Source organism: Zingiber officinale, chromosome 2A (genome assembly GCF_018446385.1).
Source record: "Zingiber officinale cultivar Zhangliang chromosome 2A, Zo_v1.1, whole genome shotgun sequence".
NCBI lineage: Eukaryota > Viridiplantae > Streptophyta > Magnoliopsida > Zingiberales > Zingiberaceae > Zingiber > Zingiber officinale.
Window position 1 is genome coordinate 1,737,939 of NC_055988.1, and position 26,884 is coordinate 1,764,822.

Here is a 26,884-nt window from a genome sequence, read left to right on the forward strand (position 1 = left end):
AAAATCCTACCCATACCCTACCCGATACCCGATATATTTATTAATTTATTAATTTATTTATTTATAAGTCTCATTTTTTATTAGAAAAGATAAAACTTTAGCTCGTTTTCCATCTTAGAAAAAAACACTTAGTTTACCTGTTTATCCTGTTATTAACACGCATCTCATCTTCTTTTCCACGGAAAATGTTCACCCGATCGAAGGAGCGCGAGACGAGGAAGAGCTGACAAGTACATTGAAATATTTTTTTTAAATGAGAATGGTAGGGAATAATAGGATGATGGGTAGGATATGGGTACCCGAAACTCCGACGGGTATGAGGATGGGTATGAAAGTTAAATACCCGATGGGTATGAGGATGGGTATGGGTATAGATATAATAAATGGGGATGGGTACGGAAGATATGAAATCCTACCCAAATCCTACCCATTGTCATCCCTAAGTGACTAGCACATAATGGAGGTATTTACCTCGGATTTACTGAGATTCGAACACCAGATCTCATTATTGCAACATATCATGCGTTAGCCAGTAGATCCATCCGAGGTGACAACAATTTTCCCCTCTAGATAAATACGGTGGAAGTATATGATAAACTACTAATAAGAGTATAAATGAATTCGAGTTGAATATGAAAAAAAAATTAAAGTTTGAATTCGACTAATTAATTATATTCGAGTTCAAGTTTGATTATTCGAAGTTCGAAAAGTTTAAAATTTTTGGCTTAGATTTGATTCGAATCGGAGCTCGAGTTAAAATTTGATTTAAAAAATTCGAACATGTTCGTGACCTATTTGACCTATTGCTAAAAAATAAGTACTCGAAAGGCTTAAAGTATATTTATTTAATATATAATTATATGATATTAATAAAATATTAAGATTCGCGAGCAGCTTGCAAACTATCAAACTAAATTATTTGGGCTCAAGTTCGGCTCGAAAAAAGTTTGAATATGTTCGAGTTCGGCTCGAATTCTATAAGTTCAAACGAATCAATTATTTATCGAGTCGGCTCAAAAAACTCACGAACCAGCTTGATTCGTTTACACCCACAACTACTAGCCATTAGTGTAGCTGCTCGCGAACTATCAAACTAAATAATTTGGGCTTAAGTACAACTCAAAAAAGTTTGAACATGTTTAAATTCAGCTCGAATTCGATAAGTTCAAACGAATCAAATATTTATCAAACCGGTTCGAAAAATTCACAAACCGACTATATTCGTTTACATCTCCAACTACTAGCTATTAGTATAGTTGCTAAGACATGAGAGAAGATATACTTAGACGCATTAATTTTTAATTATATGATCTAATACGATAATACTTCATGTCTCAACTACTCAACTACTGTACTACCTGAGGAGACGTAATTTTATTAACTATATACGAGAAGAAGAAAAGCCAATTTTGTGATGATGTTAATTATGCTTTTTTGCTTATACTTTAGAAGGGAAGACGTTCAATAGGCTATCAAATACCCATGATTTAAATATCAGTTACAGGGCATTAAAAGACATTACATTTTTCTTAACGATGCCAGAGTCACTTATAATTCCGGATTTATTACATTTTTTCTTAACGATGACGGAGTCACTTAAACTTCCGGATTTATCCCATGAGATTCCAAGACAATGTTCATCCACATCAAATCAAATGGAAGTAGCAGGGAATTTATCATGATCTTTCATGACAAATCTTTTTGGTTAGATCATTGACACCGTCGATATCTCGACAAAAGTAAACACTTGGATCTCCTCTAATGGCGAGCCAAGTAAAGCTTACCGAAGACATGGAGGAGAGCAACAACCGCAATGAATCCAATACTCATGAAGAGAACCGTATTGGGCGACATTTTGGCTCCCGTAGCATCGTCGGTGTAGAACTGGAGCATCGTGCTGGCGCCTCCGCCGGCTGCTGCACCAGCCGCACCGCCTGGCCTCCTCCGGCGCAAGCTAGCAGCTGCCGCTGCGCTGCCTCTAGGCGGACCTCCGCCATTGGCAACCATTTTGACTGCAAATGAAACACAAAACACATAAAATTGCTTCCGTTAGCTAGAAAAATACAAAAAACACAAGATAGAACCAGATATGCCTTAGTTTTAATATACTCTCTTTTCTCCCATCGAAACTTCCTTGATGTTTTCTCTCGAGATCAAACAAAGGAGAGTATATCACATGACTTGTTTGTCAGATCAAAACTAAAACATCTCTGGTTCTATCTTGTATTATAAGTATTTTGTTCTTCTCGTTGACCAACCATTTCTACTGTAAATGGAACACAAAACACACAAAATTGATTCTGTTAGCGAGAACAATACAGAGAACATAAGATAGAATCAGAGATGCCTTAGTTTTGATATACTCTCTTTTCTCCCATCGAAACTTCCTTGATGTTCTCTCGAGATCATACAAAGGGCAGTTTATCAAACGATTTGTTTGTCGGATCAAAACAAGCATCTCTGGTTCTATCTTGTGTTCTCTGTATTTTGTTCTTCTCGCTGACCAATCATTTCTACTGTAAATAAAACACAAAACATACAATATTGATTCCATTAGCGAGAAAAATACAGAGCGCACAAGATAGAACCAGAGATGTCTTAGTTTTGATATACTCTCCTTTCTCCCATGGAAACATTCTTGATGTTTTCTCTCAAGATCATACAAAGGAGAGTATATCAAACGACTTGTTAGTTTTATCTTGTAATCTCTGTATTTTTTTTTTACTAGTGGAAGCAATTTTGTGTGTTCTGTGTTTCATTTTGGGTAGAAATGGTTCGGTAAGTGAGAATAACAAAATACAGGGAACATAATATAGAATCAGATATATCTATTCGACAAACAAATCGTTTGATATACTCTACTTTGTATGATCTTGAGAGAAAACATCAAGAATATCAAAACTAAGACATCTCTGGTTCTATCTTGTGTGCTCTGTATTTGTCTCGCTAACTAAAGTAAATTTGTGTGTTTTGTGTTGCATTTACATTGCCAATAGCGGAGAGCGTTGCCTCCACCACCATTTTCTCTAAATGAAACAGAAACACAAAATATACAAAATTAATTCGATTAGTGAGAAAAATACAGAAAACCAATGGAACCAGAAATGCCTTTGCTTTGATCCCATGTGTCTTGATATACGCTCTTGTATGATCTCAAGAGAAAACATCAAGTCTAAGCAGAGAATAAAATTTAACTAGATCTTCGACAATCAGATGTTATATTGCATCATCAACCACAACAGATCAAGCGAGGCCTATCTCCAAATGATCCAGTTCCCAGATTTCTCGCTATTTTTTTTTTCACTTTTCTGTCAGAAGAGCGTACGCAACAAGGATTATAGATCTGAGAAATCAATTTACAGATCTCGCTTTCCCTCGAGCAAAAAATCGACCATATCAAACCGGGAAGAGAATACAATCCATCAAAAGGCCGATCGAAAAAGGATGCGATCGAGAATTCACGGGTAAAAATCGACCACCAGAGATGCAATATGAATCGTACCTTGTAGCGTTCAAGGATCGAAGGAACTAGGGCCACCGAGTGCGACGTCGCCGAGGGAGAAGCCGATCCGAAGGCGTTTGGTATTGATAGGCGTGTTCATCGCGCACGAGTATAACGTTTTGCCTTTATTCAGTTACAGCTTGTAGCAGTGACTGCCGTTACGTTTTGGATTGTAGCATTTGGGCCAGGCGCCCGGCCGGCCCCGTAACGCACAGAAACATAATAAATTTTTTTTTATTTTTTTTTCAGATATATCCTTGTTTTTTCTGAATCGAAAGCCGTGCAATTTTTTTTTTCTCATAAAAAAAAAAGGAAAAATAAAAACTCTTTAACATACTTCACTTGCCACAAGAAAATGTGTTAAAGAGATTTTATTGTCCCCTTCTAATGGATCTAATGATAACGTATAAAATATTATCATAATAAAATTTGAGATTTAAATTTTGATAAAATCAAGATAAATATTTTTTTATATATTAATCATTATTTTAAAAATTAATAATTGTTCATAATTTAACTTGAGACGAATTAATAGATACACTGAGCTGGGGACAAATGTCTCAATCATTTCGATCCATCTCTTTCTAATTGTACGATTTTGTGTAACATTTCTTTCTAATTGTACGATTTTGTGTAACATTTCACGTGTTATTTGGTGCCTTGTTAGGCAGCCGGAGGTCAACTATACCTTTTTTCAATTTATCTTTTTGTGCGTGGTCATGGGACTGATGGTAGGGACTGTTGGGCGACCGATTCTACTTTATAATAATTATTACAATGAAATCTTCATTTTAATAACCTTTTAAAATAACCATATACATTCTGAAAAAGATAAACATCCGACCAGATATTGTAAGGTATAAATATTTATTATAATAAAAAGTGAATTATGTTCATTACAAGTACTCTTCGCAAACCGACGCAAAATTATATTGAGAGATAAATTATAAGATTAACTTATAATCGACAAATAACTAAAGGATGGGACCTCTAATTAATTGGGCGAATATTTATGGTGACCTGTGATTTGGTACGTCTATCAAAGCAGATTGGATCATGTGCTACCATTATATGAATTTGATTGACCATGTCAATTATTTGATGTACGTCATTTACTATTATTTTAAAAAATAACAAATATTCAATGGATATTGGATTTTAATGGACTGTTATATATTCTTATTATTTTATTATAAAATTTACACCAAATATTATAAGTATAAATTTTATATATGTAGATGCATATAATTATGATCAATGGCGGAGCTACGCTTTAGGTTACCCGGGCTATAGCCCGGGGACCCATTTAAAATTGTGTTAAATTTTTTAGAGGTGGCAATTCGGTTCGGGTTCGGGTTGACATGTTCGGGTTGGCGGGTTGGTAAATGATAACCTGAACCCGACCTGATTATTAATTCGGGTCAAAATATTCAACCTGAACCTGATCTGTTTATTTGCACTTGACCCGAATCTGACCCGAACCCGACCCGTTTGACCCGTTTAACCCGTTTAACTCGTTCGACCCGTTTGACCCGTTTGACCCGAATATGACCTGAATTCATTAAATAAAATTTGTATATTTAATTCAAAATTAAAAATAACATTTATCTACACAAATTGAAAATTCATATCATAAATGATAAGTCATAGCAACATTGCAATCAATAGCATAACATATCTCTATGTTTAGGGTTTTTAACATTTTTAAATTTGTAATTTTAGTTTAAATTTATAATTATTTATAAACGGGTTCGCGGGTTGTAATCGGGTCATTTCAGGTTGACCCGAACCCGACCTGTTTATTAATTGGGTCAAATGGGTCGACCCGATTTCGACCCGAACCCGAAACTACCCAACCCTAACCTGATTTTTTCGTGTTCGGTTCGGGTCGTGTTTTTGTGTCGGGTCAAAATTTGCCACCCCTAAAATTTTTTCCTTTGATTGTATAGATTTTTCCATTTCCAAATAGAGCAAGGGGATCTCTAGCCGGGGTACCCCTTTGGAGGACATTTGTAGTTCAGATGGCTACAAATCCTGGCTCCGCCATTGATTATGATATTACTAAAATGTCTATATATATATATATATATATATATATATATATATATATATATATATATGTCAGAATCCATTTAGTAATACTCATATTAGAATTAGCAACGTCAAAAACTATTCATGATTCACTTTAGTACCATATTTTAAAATTGATAATACTATAAATAGAATATCTTTTATAAACATCTTGAAAGAGTAGAAAGTATATATTTCTCAACTTTTGATTAAGTCGGATACAACTCTATTCTTACCTGTAAATTTAGAATAATATTTTATTATTTTTTTACTAAATATCAACTTTTGATTAAGTCGGATACAACCCTATTCTCAACTTTTTTTTACTAAACTTTTGATAATACTAATATTTTTTTCTTACATGTCAAAAATGATTTATCTTTTCTTTTTTCAGATGGAGATATCTCCTCTCTTTCCAAATATCTCTATCCTCGTGTTCCTTTATTGATTGCACAAGTCATATTATATTTTAAGAATGTCTTATATATCATGAGGATATTGTACACATCTTAATGATATAATGACATTTCAGGACAGAGAATCCGAACTACCATTAACGACTTATTGAACGGTTATTGGGCCCAGCCCAATAAGCAAGCGGATCGTCAAATTGCGAGAACGAGGCCGGGGAGCGAGCGGCCGCCGACGCGGGCCCGTGCCTGGCTCTGCCACACGGCGATGGAGCCCGCCCCGGCCACCGGCGAAGACGCCAGCGCCTGCACCGTCACGGCGGTGTTGAAGTACTCCCGGAAACGGGTGATCCGTCCTGCGGCGGCGTCGTCGACTGCCCAGACGTGGACCCAGTAGGCGTGCTTGCCCTCCCACCCTTCCGCCACCACCCACCGGCCGACGGCCGACCTCAGCCACCCGCCTCGGCCGGAACCGGAAGTCGCGCGCGCCGCCGGACTCCCCCGTCAGCGTCCGCCGCATGTACTGGCACCGCCGCGGCCCGTGGAACCACCACTCGACGTCCTCCGCCAGCAGCGCCGCCGCTGCCGCAGAGTCGCCCCGCGACAGCGCCTCGTACAGTGACTCCACCACCTCCTTCGCCGCCTTCGACGACGCCATCGCCGTCGATCGATAGATAGCCTTTTGATTTGGGCTTACTCGCAGAGTGAATCTAGCGATCGACGCATGGAGTGGAAGCTGATTTGGCTAAATTTATAGTGGGCTTTTGTGAAGGGAGGAAGGAACAGGGAATGTGAGAATATCAAAAAAATAAAGGGTGTTGTTGCGTTTTTCCTTGACCATCGCACAGACTCTTTTCCCATTCGAAATAAAAATAAATATTAATATTCTATTTGAATCTCGACTTTTATGCCCGGCTTATAGTCCGGATAATGGTGTAATACTATCGCATTCTAATAATTAATTAGGTATTTCAGATTTAATTATCAGTTATAGTAATTTTTCTTCCGTGGAATAACATATTTAAGAACGTTGAGTGTTTGGACGTTTACTTTTATAAGTAATTTTTTAAAATAAAATTAAATAAATTATCTTTAAAATTAATCAATTTCAAAGTTAAATTATAAAAATGTATATTATTTATTATATATCCTTTTGCCACATAAATGGGGGGCTTGATAATACCAAAAAATTAATAATCAAGAGAACGTATCAATCAACAGCCAAGAAAAGGTGATAGTTCAAATTCTCTGTTTCACCCTCTGTATAATTCCTGGTCGGTCACAAACAGATCAGACCCTCAGGACTGAGCCCCGAGCTGGAGTTTTAACTAGTGTCTGGATGGATACCTATTGCTCAGGTTATCCAAACTCGGTTTCTACATATGACCTTGGCACATATGCCAGACAATCCCTAATTGGCTTTGTCCCGGTCGAGTCATGCAGGCTTAGCCCTTGGTCATAGTCTCGAATGATTCTCAACTGGGTCTGCATAGCTCATTCTTTTTATCTCGATCAGGCGTACTCCCTTGATAGTTCCTGGTCGACTGTATACGAGGTCAGGGCATCAAGGCTTAGTGCTTGCATCGTATTTGGACAATCATCTCAAACTGTCTACGGATGAACTTGGGTAGGACGGATAATACTAAGTGACAACAGTATCAGAGAATCGTAACCTCCTGTCAGCGAATAACTGTCATGAGTTAGGGAATATTCTAGTGTTATGCAATACACTAAGAGTGGAACCTTCCTCCTACCAATGGGAGGTTGCCGGAGATCCTCCCTCACCCGACACGCCTTGACATTCGACATTCTTTAGCAGCGTGCAGGCTCAAGAGGCAAGCAGAGTCATATAAAAAATAGGCCCTCTTCATTGGTCAGGTACGTGCACATCTGCACGCATCTTTAGTAGCTCTTTTTCCTTCCTTCGTACATTGCTTCGTTTGAAAAAGGACCTGACTTAAGCGTCGGAGGGCTTGTGCAAGGGACCTCTTCCCTAGTTTTTTGCCTTTAACACTCCGTGTGTTTGTCTGGGTGTGTGCAGAACCGAAGTACCACCGGTTCCGTTATCACAGGTTTCTAGTACCACGTGAGGGTCCAAGTTTCTGACGCACGCATATAGGGTGTTTCAAAGTCGTCGCTCCGTCAATGTCAACACCACCTTTGCCGACCTTCATCTGACTCAGCTTTTGGATAAGATTATATATATATATATATATATATATATATAGAGTCTTGATCTCCTGCGTGACGCGCACGGTGCGCGACTGTGCGCGTCGCGCAGGAGATCAAGCTTTGTTTTTTTAAAATTTTTTTATTTTTTAATATTTTAAATTAAAAAAATTAATTAAAAAAATTAACATTTCCTTATATAAATTTTTAATATATCAATATATCCCTCAACATATTACAATACTCAATAAAATACTTAAATTAATTTTATTTTATTTTTTTTTAAACCAAACACTATAATCTAATTGGGGAATCTGAACTCTAGAAGTAAAATCTAAAAAATAAAATAGTTTTGATACTATAACCCAAAGCCTGAATCCTAGAGGTAAAATCTAAAAAAAATGACTTTGATACTATAACCCAAAATCTTAACCCTAAATAGCTTTGATACTATAACTCAAACCCTAAACCCTATAGGTAAAATCTAAAAAAAAATAGCTTTGATACTATAACCCAAAGTCTGAACCCTAAAAATAAAATTTTTAAAAAATATTTTAATTATTTTTTTAATTCAAAAATAAAAAACAAATAATTAAAAAAACAAAAACAAATAAAAAAAAACTAAAACCAGTTGAATCCTGCGCGCGCACAGTCACGTACTGTGCAAGCGCGCAGGATATCAACTGTCTATATATATACAACTTTTTTTTAAGGGAGTTGAAGCGCTTAGATCAAATATAGACGCCTCAAATTTTTTTAATCAACATTTTCTTAAAAAAATTACTTTACCTATGAGCATTTAAAAATTTTAATGTTGAATACTACAACTCAAGAGTAGGCCTGAATTCTAAAGATAATTTTTTTTTTAAAACTATTATAATCTAATCCTGAATATTAAAATCTTAAACCTTAAATTTATATAATATACTCAGTGAGTATATAAATTTGTTAATCTTAGACACCATAATGAAGAGAGAACAACTCGTGAGTTATTTTTTTTTTTTAAAAATTGTTTTAAGTTTTATAATTTAAGATTTAGAATATAATATTTAAGCAAAGGTAAAAATTTAAAAAAAATGCTTATGGGATATTCATGATAGTAAAAGATAAAAATTTTCATTAAAATGGTCTCACATATAGATGGTCCCATAACCTTATGTGGAAAGATAAATTAGAAAATTATAATTAATCAAGAAAAAGAGAATATTCAATTTTATCAAAATTCGAACCCTTATTGTATAATAATAACTCTATTCTATGCTAATCTATTCAATCATGCTTGGAGGTGCTCAAATGACACTCAGGAAAAATGTGTGTAGCTTATCATCCTTCTAATAATGTAAGCATTATTAACATGGCCTTTAATAATGTAAGCATGTATAATTGATCGCTTCATCGACATTAATACCGGCTTAATCTTTTATTTATTTTGTTTAAATAAAAAAAAAAGATAAATGAATGCAACATAGATGATCAACCAATTCAAATTAAATAATAAATATAGTTCGACCGAATTAACAACTAGTTGATTGAAGTTAAATAATAAAAATAATGATTAAAACGACCCAATTCGACCTTAAAAAAATAGATACGAGATATATCCCACCAAACTTTTGAGGTGCCTTGTGGCAATAAGACAATGAGCATGCCTTCCACCCATCCCGCTTCTTAAATTCATCTTTAAAAAATTGGAAATTAAAGGACTTGAATATAAAAAATACCACCTTCTAGAAAGGCATGGTAATAATGAACCATTGTCTAGATATGAATACCTAATAATTAGGCATCTCCAATGGATTTTGTTTTATTTTATTTTTTTCAAATTGAGCGCGATAATATTAAACTTCTATGACATCAAATCAATTATCATAAATTAGGCATGATTGAATTGGCTAATGTAGAGTAGAGTTGCTACCATAAGATAAAGATTCGAATCTCAGTAAAGTCAAGGAAAAAAAGTCCTCTTCTGCACTAGCCAATTACAATTTCCTGATTTACCTCCTCACAGATGATCATGGGACCGACCATATGGGACCGCTGGGTGGCGGATTCCACCTTTTTACTACTATAAATTTGATATTATTTAGTTTAATATATATATTTTTTCTAATGATGTAATATCCTTATTTTCCCTTTCCTCGTGTTTTTTCTCCTTGCGCTTCACTGTCACTAGAATAAGGAGTTGGGTTCTAAGGGCATCCATAATCATGGAACCTTTCCATGAGCTTCTTCGTTGTCATATCCATACCACATTAAAAATAAAAAACTTCGTACATTTTTTCATTTCAACAAAATCTCTCATCAACTTCTTAATAGGTCATACATCTTTCCATCATATTCTACCTCATATATAATTAAATTTTTATAAATTTAAATTCATAAATTAATAATATGAAATAAAAATTTTCCTAACTTTTTAAAAATATTTTATTATTTTTATTTTTTAAACAGAAATAAAAATATTAATGAAAAAATGAAGAGGCAATTCCGTGAACTGTGTTTCTCAAAATTGACAAGGAGCTCCCTCAATATAGGAGGAAGCTCCTTCGTTGCATCTACATTATAGTGAGAGCTCCTTTGTTGCATATTCTACACCTAGTCGGCGCCGATGATCATAACAAGTTACATCAGGTTTCAAACAGATCTCCAAAATAGAGTATGTACCCGACCGACTTCCATCCCGGACAGTAAAGGAGTCTAAGTTTAAGTGAGTGAAGAGCAGTAAAAAGAGGACACATTCAGGAGACTTAATCAGACATGGGTCTGATTCATGGCCAGCTCATCTTGTCACCAGATTTGAGGACTACAAATGATTAACAAGCGACGAGGAGCTAGTTTGTCCACTGTTTGTTGCCGCATTGGATTCCTTTTTTTCGTTGTAGGGGAGGGAGGAGCATTGATTGGACTGTATCGTCCGCCGACGATACAATCCAATCCAGTCCAGTAGCATCCGAGGGACACAATGTGAAGATCTGATACCTAACCGATCGATTGCCGCATCACAATCCAGCCAAGATTACATAGGATTACATGGGAATAATTGGCAAGATGCTTTGTACATGCTTAACCATTCATCGAACCTAAACCAGTAAACGGCATCATCTCGAGCAGAAGAAGAGAAGCTTTGCAGCTCACTCTATGCATTAGTTTAATTTCAGAACGAGTTTACTAGGAATGTCAAGAAATAGAATTTCATATTCTTGGTATTCGTCATCATTTATTAAATATATCTTCATACTCAACTTTATATCTATCGAGTATTTAATTTTTATCTCTATATTCATTAGATAATCAGATATTTATATCTTACTTATCATTCTATTGCTGTCTATATATTTTTTTTTAAATAAAATTTTAATGAGGTTATGAATATTTATTAAATTTTTAAAATTTTATTTCGGGTGGAAAATATGAGATATGGGTCATTAATGGGTAAAGAGACGAACTAAATTTATGATAAGATATTAATAAGATTTTATGAGAAAGTGATGTGTGTATATATAAATATATATATATATCTTAGTGTAATGATGTGCTACATATCGTTTCCTACGGAATGGTCAACAATCTATTTTTTAAGGTACTTAGAATTAATCTAGACACCTCAAATCATATTCTTTAAATCATAAATCTAAATCATATAAGTACATATATATATATATATATATAATATATTATACTTGGTGAGCATCTAAAATAGTTTATTTTATATACTATACTCTAAAAAGGAAGCCTAAATCCTAGAAAAAAAAAATCTTATTAACTTAAACTCATTATAATTCAATTCCTAAATTTTAAAATTGTAACCCTAAATATATATAATATACCTCTTGATTATCTAAATTTTTTAATCTAAGGCACTATAGCCCAAGAGAGAAGTTTAAACTTTAAAGAGAAAATCTTATTAATTCAAAACCCGTTATAACACAATTTTCAAATCCTAAAATTTTAAACTCTAAATATATAAAATATATCCCAAAATAAAATAAAAATACTTAAAAAAATCCAAGCGCCTGAATTAATTCCTAGGAATCTGAACTATTTCATTGATGGACGTATGGATTAATTCCAAACGTCTCAAATCCAGTCCGGACAAGTTATACATATGTGTTCCACACACACGTATATAGATCCGATAATGATATGAGTTCCACTGGAGATGGTCAAAGTAGAAAAGACCGACTGACGTGGATGATAAAGTTAAGCGAGATATCAAGTTCGTCGAGCAGACTGGCTATGACCGAGCTGATCCGGTACTGCCGAGTGGAGGATACCGGCTTGAGTGATAAGTAAATCAAGCCTATCCCAGTCAGGTAAATTGCTTTTTGACCATAAATAAAGATAAATAGTTAATAGTCTCGCCGACTGGGCATCACACTTATGACTGTTTAAGGAATGATGTTAAGGACACTTTTTGATCATCAGATGCTGACTTAGTGTCGGAGGGCCAATATCGAGAACCCCTTCCTAATCCGGTACCGACACTTGTTGTCTTGTAGAATTACGTAGAGTCTTCACCACGTCAACCGTATTGCCACATCCCAACTTACCATACTAGCTGATTTCGGTCAGTATAACATATACACGGGAGAAGTTGTAGAGCTGAGTCAAATCCACCATCGCTCATTTTGAACTCGTGGAGTGCAATTTAAGCAGCTTTTTCAACTGTCAAAACAGAATTGAAGATGCATCTTATTGTTCAAGTGAAATTTAAACACTTAATCATCTTTTAAAACGCATTTTTACATTATAAATGGTTAAGTTTAAATTTCATATTCCTTTTTCATACTTAACATTGGAGCTATCCATTTCATATCTATTGTGTCCCTATTTATATCCCATTATAAAAATTTTTGTTTACATGTCACTATTTCTCATTTAATATTTTTAATTTAAATTAAAAAAATATAAGTAAGTATAGTATGACGTCAAAAATAAATTCACCTATCAATCCGATCTAACTCGATATGAAAAATATTAAATTAATATCCTAAGTTCATATTGATATTTTTTGATTTGTATTAGAATTGAATTAGGTTCGGATTGATCAATTAACTTTATTTAAGATTTAAAGATTTTTTAGGTTAAATTAAATTTTATTTTAAAAATTAAGATATTAATAGTAGAATGTTAGTATGATAATGATAAATATTAAAATAAATAAAAATTATAGAAAAATAGTAAAAAAGGTTTTTATTTTAATGAGTTGGTCAGGTTTTTTGGGTTGATGAGATTATCAAAATTTAGATTTAAGATTTTTAAATTATGTTAGAATCAAATTAGAATTTTTTTAACATCTTATTTCTATCCATTCGACCATCTTAATTGACATCCTAGCTATAACATTGTAGGCTAGATAAATGGTCCTACTATATTCTATTAAATGAAACATATCTTATTTTTTTTTTATAAATTTTTCTATAATCCATTAAAATTAAAAAAACTAAAAAATAAAAAATAAAAAAATAGTTATACACATATTTATCTTACAAAATTACGTTGCAGCTAGAGAAATTGTCCTACTATATTCTATAAAATGAAACATATCTTATTTTATTTTTTATAATTTTTTTATAATCCTTTAAAATTAAAAAAATAAATAAAAAAATAGTCCATGTACAAAACTCTTACCATACAGGTCCGAAGAAGGAATCATTATACATATATTTATCCTACATTTTACAAAAAAAATTTATTTTCAAAATTCGAATCGATAATTTTTAATTACAAAATAATAATTTTACAATTACGTCACGCTCTCTTTCTTAACCAAAAGAGTGAGAAAAAAAACAATTTTAAAAAACATTTTCTCCAAAAGCTCGATGCGATGCACAGCCTGACCCGAACCTACACCACTCGCACGGCACGGTCGAGCCCTTCGAGTCCCGACTCCGTCGCATCCCCATCTTCTCGAAAATCTCCGCCGGTGATCGCCGTCCTCTTCTCCGCCGGCAATAGCCATCCTCACCTCCACTCTCATCTTATGTACTCCTAGAAACCTTAGAGCTTGCCGTACAGTCTGTCCGGACTCTCAGCATAGCTAGGCCATGCTTCCCAGCGACCTAAGACTAGAGCAAGCGTCTCCCTCTTTCCATGGCTCCCACTCTCCAACACCGGCGACTGATTCTCTGAGATCCGGTTAAGTTGAGCTGCGGAAGGAATCAGTCCGACAATTCAGCAGGAAACCAGCTCCTGAGCTGCTTCACGAAGCCACCGGTCACTTCTGGCAGTAAACGAAGCCGACACAAAGGAAGAGCCTTTAAACCCTATCGAGCTAATAAAAGGTAAAATCTTCAGTTGCGGCGCCGTTTTCACCTGTGCTCATATTCTTATTCAGCTGGAGCGATTGCTTTGGCCCCCTTTCCCCTGCGATGGCGCGGCGGGAAGAGAAGCTACGGTGCACGAAAGAACCTTTCATCGAGGACGTAGGCCCTCGGCGGATGTATGTTCTAAGGGCATAATTTCAGTTCATGGAACATTTGTATTTCTTTCACTACGAACTGGGAGGTAACTGTTTTGTTGATTTGCACAGAAAGAGTATTAAGTTTAGCGCGTTCTCCGGCGAGGAAATAAGGAAGTTGGCGGAAGTGCAGGTTTGGAATAACAGAATCTATGGTGCCGATTTGAGGCCCGTTCAGAATGGCCTGCTTGATACTCGCATGGTATCTTTTTCTCCCAGAGAGCATGCTGTGGTGTCTTTGTAGTTCTCAACGTACTTTATGTGGAGTGCGCTTGCATTCCAATCTTTTATGATTGTTAAACACATGGAATTGCTATATTATTCTGATTTTCAGTATTACTTATTAAACCTAAATTGTAGGGTGCGGCAAACAAGGCTGGAGTTTGTTCTACATGCCATGGCAATTTTACACAGTGTCCTGGGCATTTCGGATACCTAAAGTTGACACTTCCTGTTTTCAACGTCGGCTATTTCAATTCTATACTGAACATCTTGAAGTGCATATGCAAGGTACTCTCCTGTTTGTTATTTATTTATTTTAGAGCATAACATTTTAAAACAAACAAAGATATAGCTTTGTAATTTTTTATTCTCGATTGTATAAGCATATATGAATTTGCCAATGCTTATAATGTTGTTCTAGAACTGTCTGTATGCTTAGGTCCTCAATCCTCTCACTTTGAAGTCAGTCATGGTAGTATTTTTATTGAGGATCTGGCATGTGATTTTGTATTCTCATACAATTTTGAAGAATATATCAATATGAGCTGGATGAGTTCTGTGGCTTTCGTGGTTGAATAGATTGAATGGGTCTCTAAATGTTATTGCAGAACAGCAACTACTATATAGACATTTGATTAATATAGATAATTTTCTTGTATCTATCTTTTAAATAACTTTTTTTTTTGTTTAAATAACTTGAACAAGGTGCAGAAGGTTGATCAGACCATATAATTAGCATAAAGATTGTTGGCTTCCATACCCAATTTTTTGATTACCTGGTAAAAAAGATTAAATCTGTTTACTACTTCACCATCAGAGATCAAATCAAACTGCAATTTATACCTATAGAGCTGCTTATGTTGCATCCAAATGATGCATTTGGTAGGCTCCCAAAACAATAAAACAAATAATTTGGAGCTTTTATTCAAAATCTAATGGTGCTAGAGTTGCAGCTTCAAGACCCACGTGGCAATTCTATTTCAGCTCTTAGGATTCTGGACTTATCTTGCTACTTTAATCAGGTCTGTGGTAGGATACTTCTCGTTGAGGATGATCGGAAGGCTTTTTTGAAAAAGATGAGAAATCCTAAAGCTGATATATCTATGAAGAATTCTCTTATGAAGAAAATTAGAGACAAGTGCAAACTTTCTATTTGTCCATGGTGTGGAAGTAAAAATGGTTAGTAAAACCGTGTTATTATTTTTATTTTATTAGTCTCATCTATTGTTTTTATATTTTATTTTATTAGTCTCATTTGTTAACCGTTTTCACGTAGTGGGATAATACTTGGTTGTTGTTGGTCTAATTTATTGGTCTCATCTATTCCTGCGTAAAAGAATGAACATGACGTCCAATTTTCATTCTTGGTAAAGTTACACTTGATGAAATCAATATTTGGTCTTCCGTTAGATTTATTTATATATTTTTTAAAATTATTTCAGTACTGATTTTGATCTCTGGTAGGAACAATAGGGTATCATTACTGATTTATCATGTACTGTTTCTCACACAAAGATATCAATTTCATAGTCAAGGCATACTATTAATATAGTGCTCAAACGAGGTGCTTCCTTATTTTATATAGTCATAGTTTATTTAAAATATTGTTATATCTAAGGGGTTGTCTACATGGATAGATGAATAGGTGGTGAATGAGAATGGATGGATGAACCTTATGCCCATCTACTAGGGTTGATGAAGGATCCACTCATTCCTCTTTTCGTTCACCTATTTTCTTAGGAGGATGACTTGAAGGATGAATAACTTAAATTGAAAAAAAAAGACAACAATATCCCTCTTTCTAGCTATATACTTCCCTCTCCACCCTTCCATCTTAAGGCTACTCAGGCACTTAGCTAACCTTGAAGCCTTTCCGATCCTCCCTCACTTTGTGGCAACACAAAGGTGGAAGATCACCTAAAATAGAGGTTTCCAATCTCCACAAAATGGAAGGATTACCAAAGAGAAGAGGATGTGGAGTACAATGGTGATGATGCAATAATTGATAGATACACTACTTGAATCACATTTGAAATGGATATATATGCCACCTTTGAATTTGATACATGTATCATGCTTCATCCACAAGTTTGACATTTGTACACACAATATATTGTGCTCAAGCCTTGTTCTGTGATGCGGCGACGGAAGGAGACCTATCTGGCATGGGGTCAATTGCCACGGTGCAGGTCAAATTTAAGATGGTCAACGCCTAAGTGTCAAAGAGCCGAACGGAGGATAAATGCAACGACCGGTCGGGATAGTCAGGGCCCGACTAGAGACATGTCCGAGCGGGAAACCCTTCCGACTTGGGAGGATATGATAAGCAGGCGCTCAAGTCATATTATCAAGACGCCGATGGAGACCGGATAGTTTGTTCGAACGGAGGAAGGCAGGTTACTACACAGCTACCACACGGAAGAGCAACCTGAGGTTGCCAGAGCGGATGGGTCTCGGCCGAGCGGCTACCCCGCTCGGCCAAGTAGCGCGACATGACGGCGGACGGAGCGGAGTCCCGGTCGAGCGGCTACTCGGCTCGGCCTAGTAACAGGACCACTGTAGTTGTTGGATCATGAACAACGCTAGAGGGGGTGAATAGTGATCGTTGATACTTAATCGAGTAAGCAGCGGAAACAGAAAAATAAGAACAATCCTAACACACCAAGTTTTTACTTAGTTCGGAACCTTTGTCGACTCCTACTCCAAGGCCCGCACTCGTCGAGTGATTTCGTTGGGCAATCTACTAATAGTTGGTGAAAAAAGTTACAAGATTAGTACAAGAACTATAAAACTAAATTACCGACAACAAAAAAATTAAAACCGAGTCGCAGGTTGTCGGAGGTGCTTCGCAGCGTCGCAGGAGCGTCTTTGGAGCAGTGCGTAATAGAGCAATCGTGGTAGAAAGTTGTGTATCATGCTCGAGCGGAAGGCTTCTTATATAGGTAGCTCCGGGCGTCCGGATCCCTTCTAGGCGCTTGGAGTGTGACGTCGACCCAGCCAATCAACGCGCTCCACGTTTACGACGAGATAGACTTTTGCATTCCGGGCGCTCGGACCAGTTCCGGGCGCCCATACTAGCTCTGGGCGCTTGGATCCCTTCCGGGCGCCCGGACCACTTTTTCTAGCAAAGCTTTTTCCTGTAAGAAAAATATTAGTCCGAGGCAATAAACATTATACTACCCTGCAAAACAAAAGTTAGCACAATTATAAAAACAGAGTAGTAATTAGATTCTGTCTCTTCGAGACCAGAATCTAGTAAAGATCTCAACTTAGATTTCCGAAATGGATCTAAGTTGGATCGATGCCTACTGTTCCCTCAAACGGGGAACGCGTCCTCGCCAAGTCACTCTCCTCTAGTGACTTACCTTAACTTACTATCTTGCCAGACATCTGCTCAGCTCGTCGACCTGTCTAGACTTTATGCCAGCAATCCGATTGGCCCATTGACCTAGCTGGACTTCCCTGCAACACTGAGTTAGCACAATAGATAAAACAGTAAAGTAAGACAGTGTTAACATATTTTAAGATTCGCTGGTCCGGCCGACCGGAAACCAGTCGGTCACATATAACCTAGGTTACCTCCTCTAGGGCGGCCCAACTTCACTCACTAGGACTTCCATTGCCTGACTTCACTCACCAGGACTTCTACCACCTATCTTCACTCACTAAGGCCCGACTTCACTCATCAGGACTTCCACTACCTAGCTTCACTCACTAGGGTTTGACTTCACTCACCAGGACTTCCACCACCTAGCTTCACTCACTAGAGTCTAACTTTACTCACCAAGACTTCCACCACCTAGCTTCACTCACTAGGGACCGGTTTCACTCACCCGGACTTTCACTTTGCCTAACCTCCAATTAGGACTAGTCACTCAGTAGACTTTTCACCTACCTATCCTTTGGTCTTCGAAACATCAAGTCCTGTTTGGATCAACCCTTGGTCAAATTGACCAAACTTAGGTATATTGTCAAACATCGAAACTCTAGAGGTCGATTGCACCAACAGTAGTATCTCCCGACATTCTTTTGGGAAATAGTGCTGCTGACACGAGACATGGTTGATAGGCGGATCGTACGGCAGAAACTTCTAATGTCATGTCAGGTTAAGGTATGGTGTCAGAGGTACTTTCCTAACAAGGCCTTTTCATAAGACACCTAGGAGAGCGTGCCCATGCCTCGAAAAGCGTGCACGCTGTCCACCAGGGCTTTATATAAAGGGGGATCCATCACCGATGGAGGTACACGTTATTCTTGAATTCTACTGTTGTTATTGATGCTTCACCTTTCTCCACATTCCGGTGACTGACTTGAACGTTGGAGGGCCAATGCCGGGACCCCTTCCCTGGCTCGGCACTGACGTCGTTTGTTTTGCAGAGCGGAGCGAAGTCCGCGCTTAGTCAGCAAAGCCGCCACCTCCCAGCTTTCCAGCTCCACGTTTTCGGACAGGATCATTTGGGCGCCGTCTGTGGGAACGCAACTTACATCCGAACGGGAAGATGGAAGACGTTGGACGCTTCACAACGGTGACGCTGACGCTGACGCTGACGCAAGAGGAGCTCGACATATTGATACAAGCCCGAGCGGCAAAGATAGTGGAGCAACAACAACAACAGACGTTGGTCTAACGACAAGCGCAGGAGCCCACAACCTCAGCTGCGGGTCGCTCGGTTGAGTAAGGTGACTGAGCGGACTGGGTATCCGCTCGGGGTAATAGCAAGAAGCCGACTGTCACGTATGGGGAAACGCCTAATGCACCCATCCCCTTCCACTGGGCATTGTTCAGAACTCCGTCTGAGGAGCGGGGCCGAGCAGACAGGAATCAGGGTCTTTCTCTGACGATGTGCCCGTTCGGGACGCTAGTAAAGGGAAGACACCCAGAATGGATGATTCGTCCGAGCGGATCAATCAGCAATTTTCGGAAGGGATTTTGAACGACCCTTTGCCAAAGCACTACACTTCGTCGGCGATCGGAGAATACAATTGAACCATTGACCCGGATGACCACTTGGTCAAATTTGACAATGCGGCCACACTCCATCAGTACACTGACAGAGTTAAATGTCGAGTTTTCCTTACCACTCTCCGGATAAGCACAACGCTGGTTCAAATGGTTGTCGGACGGATCAATCTGTGGCTTCAAGGACTTTCGGATGACATTCCTTCACCACTTTGCCAGCAAAAGACGAGCGTGAACTTGTTCTTGCTAAGCAAGGGCCTATATCCAGCGCTTCAATCAGATGGCGACATCCTGGCGGTCTCCTCGGATGTGCTAGTCACCCAAGGGCTAACCGAAGGAGAGTTCTTCCGATTTCTCATTTGGAAGCCGTCGAGGGACTTCAGTCACCTGTAAAAGAAGGCCAACGACTACATCAACGTGGAAGAAGCCAGGCGGCAAGGAAGACTGAGACACTTGCCGAGCCCGCGGGAGTGTCTGAACGGTGGCATCCGAGTAATTATCAACCCCCTAAGAGGCCTCGGTCAGGAGGAGCCCTGCCACACCATGAGCCTAGAACACATGCCATTCAGCATGTGGCAACCGCTCGTCCAAAGGTTGCAAAAGGCAGAATGTGGACGCTGATGTTCTGCTTCTTCCACCAGTCGGCAACGCACAACACCAGGGACTGCTACGACCTGACAGCTAGCAGGCCGGCCCCGCGGGGATACCATCGTCGATCCCCATCTCTCGATCGACGATATAAGCGCCGATAGTCGAAGGGAAAAAGGAAGGACAGTCGAGCCACGCCATCATCAGCCCTGGCAAAGAAACAATCAAAGTCCCGCCCGAGCCTCTGCCGAGCGGAACATGCATTCGGCTAGAGAAGAGGAGAACAGGAGCAACACCGGTCGGGGGAAAATAGGAATGATTGCCAGTGGGCCGACCGACGGTGATTCCAACCGAGCGAGGAAGTCGCACGCTCAGCGACTTGAAATCCATGTTGTTGGTTGCAGCAAGGAACGTGCCGAAGGACCCGAAATCAACTTTAGCCTGAGAGATTTAGAGGGAATCGAGATTCCTCACGACGATGCGTTGATCATCCAAGCGGTAATCGCCAATTACACTATTCACCGAACTTTTGTTGATACAGGGAGTTCGGTGAACATCATATTCAAGAAGGCGTTTGATCAGCTGCAAATGAATCGAAGCGAGTTGTTGCCCATGACAACCCCGCTCTACGGCTTCACAGGTAACGAAGTGTTGCCGCTCGGCCAAGCAAGGCTGGCCGTCTCGCTTGGAGAGGAGCCGCTGAAGAGGACAAGGACCACCAACTTTATTGTGGTCGACTCACCGTCGGCCTACAATGTTATATTGGGCTGACCGTCTCTCAACGAGTTCCGAGCGGTGGTATCCACCTATTGCCAAAAGATCAAATTCCCGGTGGATGACAAGGTGGGTGCAATCAAAGGCGACCAGTTGGCCGCTCGGCGATGCTACGTCGAGATGGTCAAGTCGGAAGCAAGGGCCGCTCGGAAAAACCCGCGCTTGGAGGTGAACGCTATCACGGAGAAGCCTCCTACGTTGGTCTACGAAGAAAGGGAGGAGGCTTAGATCCACCCCAACCGGTCGGAAGTAACCACCTTTATAGCCGTCGATCTGGAGAGTGCGAAGAAGGTAGAGCTAGTCACCTGCGTTAGACAAAATTACGATGTGTTCGCTTGGTCGACACACGAACTTCCTAGTATCTCACCGAGCGTCGCTCAGTACGAGCTCCACTTCCGATCGGACGCTCAGCTGGTGAAGCAAAAGAAGAGGGACTTCAGCGCGGAGCAAAACCTGATCATCCGAACGGAGGTAGAGAAACTGCTGGAGGCCGGCCATATACGGGAAGTCTAATTCTCCAACTGCCTCGCTAATGTTGTGCTGGTCTCCATGCCAGACAATAAATGGCGGATCTGCATTGACTTCCGTGACTTGAATAAGGCATGCCCGAAGAATTTTTATTTGCTGCCCCGGATAGATCAGATGGAAGACTCCATGGCGGGCTGTGAGCTGATCTGTATGCTCGACGCGTATCAGGGTTACCACCAGGTGCTGCTCGTCCGAGAGGATCAAGAGAAGGTCAGCTTCATCACGGCTAACGGAACGTACTGCTACAACGTCATGCCGTTCGGACTCAAGAATGTCGGCGCCACTTATCAGATGCTCATGAACAAGATGTTCCGACAACAGATCGACTACAATATGGAGGTATATGTCGATGCCATATTAATAAAATCCCTCCGAGTTGTTGATCTTTGCGCAGACATTGAGGAGACCTGCCAAACTCTGAGAGCTTATGGAATAAAACTGGATCTGAGTAAGTGCCTGTTTGGCGCAAAGAGTGGTCGATTCTTGGGGTACATCGTCACCGAGCGGGGGATCGAGGCGAATCCGAGCAAGGTCAAGGCCCTGCAAGACATGCCACCACCGCGTAGTTTCAAGGAGGCCTAACGGCTGACCGGACGGATTACCGCGTTGTCCAGGTTCATATCCAAATCATCCGATCGGAGCCTGCCATTCTTCAAAGTGTTGCGCCGAGTGACAAAATTCCAGTGGGACGCAGAGTTCAACCGGGCGTTAGAAGAGCTCAAGGAGTACCTTAACTCCTTGTCTATATTAGCTAAGCCGAGTGCTGGAGAGTCGCTCTGGATCTATTTGTCCACTACCGAATATGCGGTTGGCTCAGCATTAGTAAAGCAGAGCGGCCACGAACAGCAGTCCGTGTATTTTCTAAGCCATATTGAAAGATGCAGAGTCCCGCTTCACTAGTCTTGAAAAGTTAGCTTATTCTTTGGTGCTTGCGGCTCGGAGACTCCGCCCATACTTCCTCGCACATCCGATCATCGTGATGACCAATAACGCCCTGAGAAGAGTCCTCTTCAACTCAGAGGCATTTGGACGACTAATCAAATGGACAACCGAACTAAGCGAGTTCGATATTCAATATTAGCCCCGAACATCAATTAAAGCTCAGGCCTTGACAGATTTTGTCACAAAGGTCTAGAACGCCAAGCCGGAAGCAGCTTGGAGAATATATGTTGACGGTTCGTTCACCCGACAAGGCAGCAGGATCGGTATCCTCTAATTTCTCCATGAGAAGATTGAATGCAGCTCTCTGTGCGACTTGATTATCGGGCCACCAATAACGAAGCCGAATATGAAACCTTGAAAGCCGACCTGCAAGCCGCGCGACACGTTGGAGCCACAAAAATCCTCATTCACTCGGAGCCTCAGTTGGTCGCTTAGCAGCTATCGGGGACGTTCGAGATAAGCAACTCCCGACTCAAGTTGTATGCAGAAGTCTTTGAGAAGCTAAGAGCAAACTTCCAGGAGGTCATTATACAGAAAATCCACCGATCGAAAAATCAAGCGGCAGATGAGTTGGCAAAGTTAGCGAGTTCCCTGTCACCGATCGTGATAGAGCAGCCAATCGAGCAAGTTTTATTAGTGGCGCATATCAACAGGATGGAAGGGATAACCTTCCCGAGCGACTGGAGGATGACATTGATGGAATTCCTCCGATCGGGCGCCACACCTTCCGATCAGGAAGAGGCCCGCTAATTGAAAAAGAGGGTCGGATGGTTCACCTTGGTCGGGGATCAACTATATAAGAGAGCCTTCTCAAGGCCCCTGCTCAAATACGTTGGACCGGAGGACGTAGAGTACATCCTTCAGGAAGTGCACCAAGGCTCCTGTGGAAGCCATCCGGGCGGCCGTTCGTTGACTCGAAAGATTCTCCTGGCCAGATATTTTTGGCCCACCTTTCAAGAGGATGTCGCTCGGACAGTAGCCACCTGCCTGTCTTGCCAAAAGTATCACAACATCTCGCACTGACCGATCGAGGAGATGAATGCGTCCACGGTGTCTTGCCCGTTCGACCAATGAGGCATGAACATCGTTGGGCTGTTCCACATGGCGACTGCTCAACGAAGGTTCCTATTCGTCGCGGTGGATTACTTCTCGAAGTAGGTGGAGGCCGAACCGCCGGCTAAAATAAGTGAACAGATGGTACTCAAATTCACAGAACATCCTGTGTCGGTTCGACATCCCCCGCCAGCTCGTCTCAGACAACGGGAGGCAGTTCGTTGGTCGGAGGCTCAAGGAATGGTACAAAGGCTATGACATTCAACAGATATTCACCTTTGTGGCCTACCCCCAAAGCAACAGCTAGGCGGAAGTTACCAACTGGGACATCCTCAGAGGCCTACGAGCCCGACTCGACTACGCGGGAGGCAGCTGGGTCGACGAGCTCCCTAGTGTTCTGTGGGCCTTCATACGACTCCGAAGGAGGCGACCAACGTAACACCATTCCATCTGGTGTACGGTGGTCCCCGTGGATGTCGGAGTAGAATCCAACCGGATTCATCTTTACGATGAGGGGAACGCCGAGCGAAGGTGCATGGAGCTCGATTTGGTGGACGAGGCATGGGACAAGGCTACCGTTCGGCTGATGGCATACCGACAACGTATGAAGCAGAGCTACAACCGGAGGGTGATCCCGAGATCTTTTCAAGTCGGCGATATGGTTTCGAAGAGAATCAAGCTGGTCGGCAACGTCAATAAGCTCAAGGCACCATGGGTGGGACCTTACAAGGTCGTACAGAAGCTCCGCTCGAGGGCCTATTACCTGGAGGACGAAGACGGAAGACAACTCGAGCGGTCATGGAGCGCGAACCATCTCTAACTCTACAGGGCCGGATGAGAGGTGCGCGAGTGAACATTGATGTAATCTGTATGTGTGTCTTTGTGATGCAGGACATATATTAATAAAAGCACAAGTATCCTAGACTCTTGAGTCGGTTGGCCAAGTTAAAAGTCAAGCGGTGACTATAAACTCTTATCTACGCATTACAACCTTCGAGCGACGACGTTAAACCCCAGTCTTCGTCAATCGTCGAGCGGCGACGTTAAACCCTGGTCTTCGTCAACCGTTGAGCGGCGACGTTAAACCCCGGTCTTCGTCAACCGTGGAGCGGCGACGTTAAACCTCGGTCTTCGTCAACCGTCGAGCGACGACGTTAAACCTCGGTCTTCATCAATCGTCGAGGGACGACGTTAAACCCCAGTCTTCGTCAACCGTCGAGCGACGACGTTAAACCTCGGTCTTCGTCAACGGTTAAGCGGCGACCTTAAACCTATATCTACGCCATTCAGCGGTCGAGCGGCGACCTTAAACCCCCGATTTTTAACAACGGTCGAGCGATGACCTTAAATTCGAGATTGACGAAAAGTAGTTTATTGACGAAAAAGGCCAACCGAGAAACGCTGCTTAAAAGCAACGGTTCTCACTATAAGGCGGCTGTTCAACAATCCTGAATTGATCGATCGACTATGAAAATGGATAGCCCGTTGTCGATCGGAGGGTCACGAAGCCACACTTTGGGTGTGTAAGCAATGCGTGAACAACTAAATGCAAATCGAACCGGAAAGAAAATTCCGAACGGGCACAAAGGGACGAACGAATAAAAAAGGTTCGCCAGATGGACGATCATTCATTAACACTCCAAAAATGACAAGCTCCTGAAGGGCAGTACAAAATGAAGTAAAGCTCGCATGAACATGCTCACTCAATATAATCCAAAACATCGTCGGGCAGCGACTCGGTCATCTTGTCCCGGCTGATAACCTTGCTTGTTAGAGTGATCGAAATGTAACTGCCGTCTCTCAATTGGTTGAGCGTCCCGTCAATCGCGAGGTTGAAGAGGCGGAGAGCCCGATCGGTGACCTTGTCATTAAAAACGTCCGAGCGGAGGTAGGCCTTCTTCATCAGCTCGAACCTGTTAGACTCTGCTCCCTGATAAGCCTCTAGGGTCGCTCGGGAGGTCTCTAGCTCCGCCCTCAATGCCACCAACTCCTCATCCTTCACAGCGAGTTGGGTTTTCGCAGCAGTTTGTTAGGCCGATCGAGCCTCCCGCTCGGCCGTCAGTGCGACCTCAACTTCCTTCAAGTTTTGCGCCAAGATTCGGGCCTCTTTGTTCTTAAGCTCCAAGTCTTCGATCGCCCGGAGCTTCTTGGTGTTGGCCGAGTGGATCTTGGACTCGAAGGTACTAGCCTGTTTATTTAACTGAGCCAATAGGGTGGTCTGCTCAACACTTTTGCTCCTCTCCGCCTCCAGCTGCTCGGAGCTCTTATCCAAATCGGCTCTTAATTGAGCCATCTCAGCGTTCATTTGGCTCGGAGCACGCATGAACTTCATGCTCCAGATAGGCAAGCCTGTGGCACATGGCCAGACTCTCCACCCAATACTGCAACGACGATAGAATTATATAAGCCGAGCGGAGGGGGAGAAAAAGAAAGACATACATATCTCAGTGGACATCTGAGTGTGGCTGTTGGCTAGTTCCCCCGGAGCTATAATTGCCGCATGGGCTTGGGCATCAACCCATATTTGTGCTAGCGACCCTTGGATTCTTATTTGATGTCCAAGGGTGAGGGACGCTGGGTCGTCTGTACTGCGGTACTCGTCAGTCGGCGAGTGGATGATTGCAGTTATTGACCTCTGGCCGCTCGGACCAGAAAGTTCATAAGTTGCTTTGCCCGTGGGCTGTGAGGAGACTAGTCGAATGCGAGACACCCGGGTCGCCAGCAGAGAGGGTGGCATGAAGGCGACCGGTGGCGCAACTAGTATCCTCTTAGGCAGCTCGGACAATGATGGTGTTCGATCGGAGGATACGGAAGCAAGAAGCATAACGACTCCTTGATCGGGAGCGGGCGCGGAGGTCTCGCCCCGCTCGGAGGGAGGTCGATAAGCGGGCAGTGTTGGAGTTTGCAAGGCGGAGGTTGCGGATCAGGAGGACCCTTCCGCACGGCGCCTCTGGCGATGTGCTAGAGGTTCGCCAGAAGTTGCTGACTCTGAAGCGACCACTATCGGGACCATGGACGACCGTTCGGGCGGAAGGTCCGCTGTAGCAGCCACCACATTGCTTGCAGCTGTCCGACTTTCCCCAACTCCGCTCCCTAACACTTGGGTTCCCTCCTCGCCGAGTGGATCCTCGTGGGAGCCGACCGGCTGCAAACCGCGACCCTCCAGCTCAGTCGCAACATTGAACTCAGCGTCCACAAGCTTGCAC

General features: G+C 41.1%; 2 protein-coding genes and 1 pseudogene across 6 annotated transcripts in view; 1 reads left to right on the plus strand and 2 right to left on the minus strand.

The window, feature by feature from the left end:
- Positions 1-1,465: 1,465 nt before the first annotated feature.
- On the minus strand, positions 1,466-2,012 carry LOC122040480 (protein transport protein Sec61 subunit beta-like). The gene has a single exon (XM_042599805.1). The coding sequence runs from the start codon at positions 2,005-2,007 to the stop codon at positions 1,759-1,761; it is 249 nt and encodes an 82-aa protein (XP_042455739.1). The 5' UTR covers positions 2,008-2,012; the 3' UTR covers positions 1,466-1,758.
- Positions 2,013-5,984: 3,972 nt separating this feature from the next.
- Positions 5,985-6,731, minus strand: LOC122044347 (annotated as a pseudogene).
- A 7,249-nt stretch (positions 6,732-13,980) lies between these two features.
- Positions 13,981-26,884, plus strand: part of LOC122040482 (DNA-directed RNA polymerase III subunit 1-like) — a 37,727-nt gene continuing 24,823 nt past the window's right edge. For 2 of the 5 annotated variants that reach the window (XM_042599806.1, XM_042599811.1), the window contains exons 1-4: positions 13,982-14,593; positions 14,684-14,813; positions 14,972-15,121; positions 15,856-16,012. In XM_042599806.1, the coding sequence (XP_042455740.1) occupies positions 14,523-14,593; positions 14,684-14,813; positions 14,972-15,121; positions 15,856-16,012 (508 nt within the window). In that variant the 5' untranslated portion in view covers positions 13,982-14,522. Of the gene's footprint in view, positions 14,594-14,683; positions 14,814-14,971; positions 15,122-15,855; positions 16,013-26,884 lie in introns of all 5 variants that reach the window. The other 3 variants (XM_042599809.1, XM_042599808.1, XM_042599807.1) reach the window with 3 other exon arrangements.

Bases quoted from the DNA above. Each gene is read 5' to 3' on its own strand.
- LOC122040480 (XM_042599805.1), bottom strand. From the start codon at position 2,007: ATGGTTGCCAATGGCGGAGGTCCGCCTAGAGGCAGCGCAGCGGCAGCT.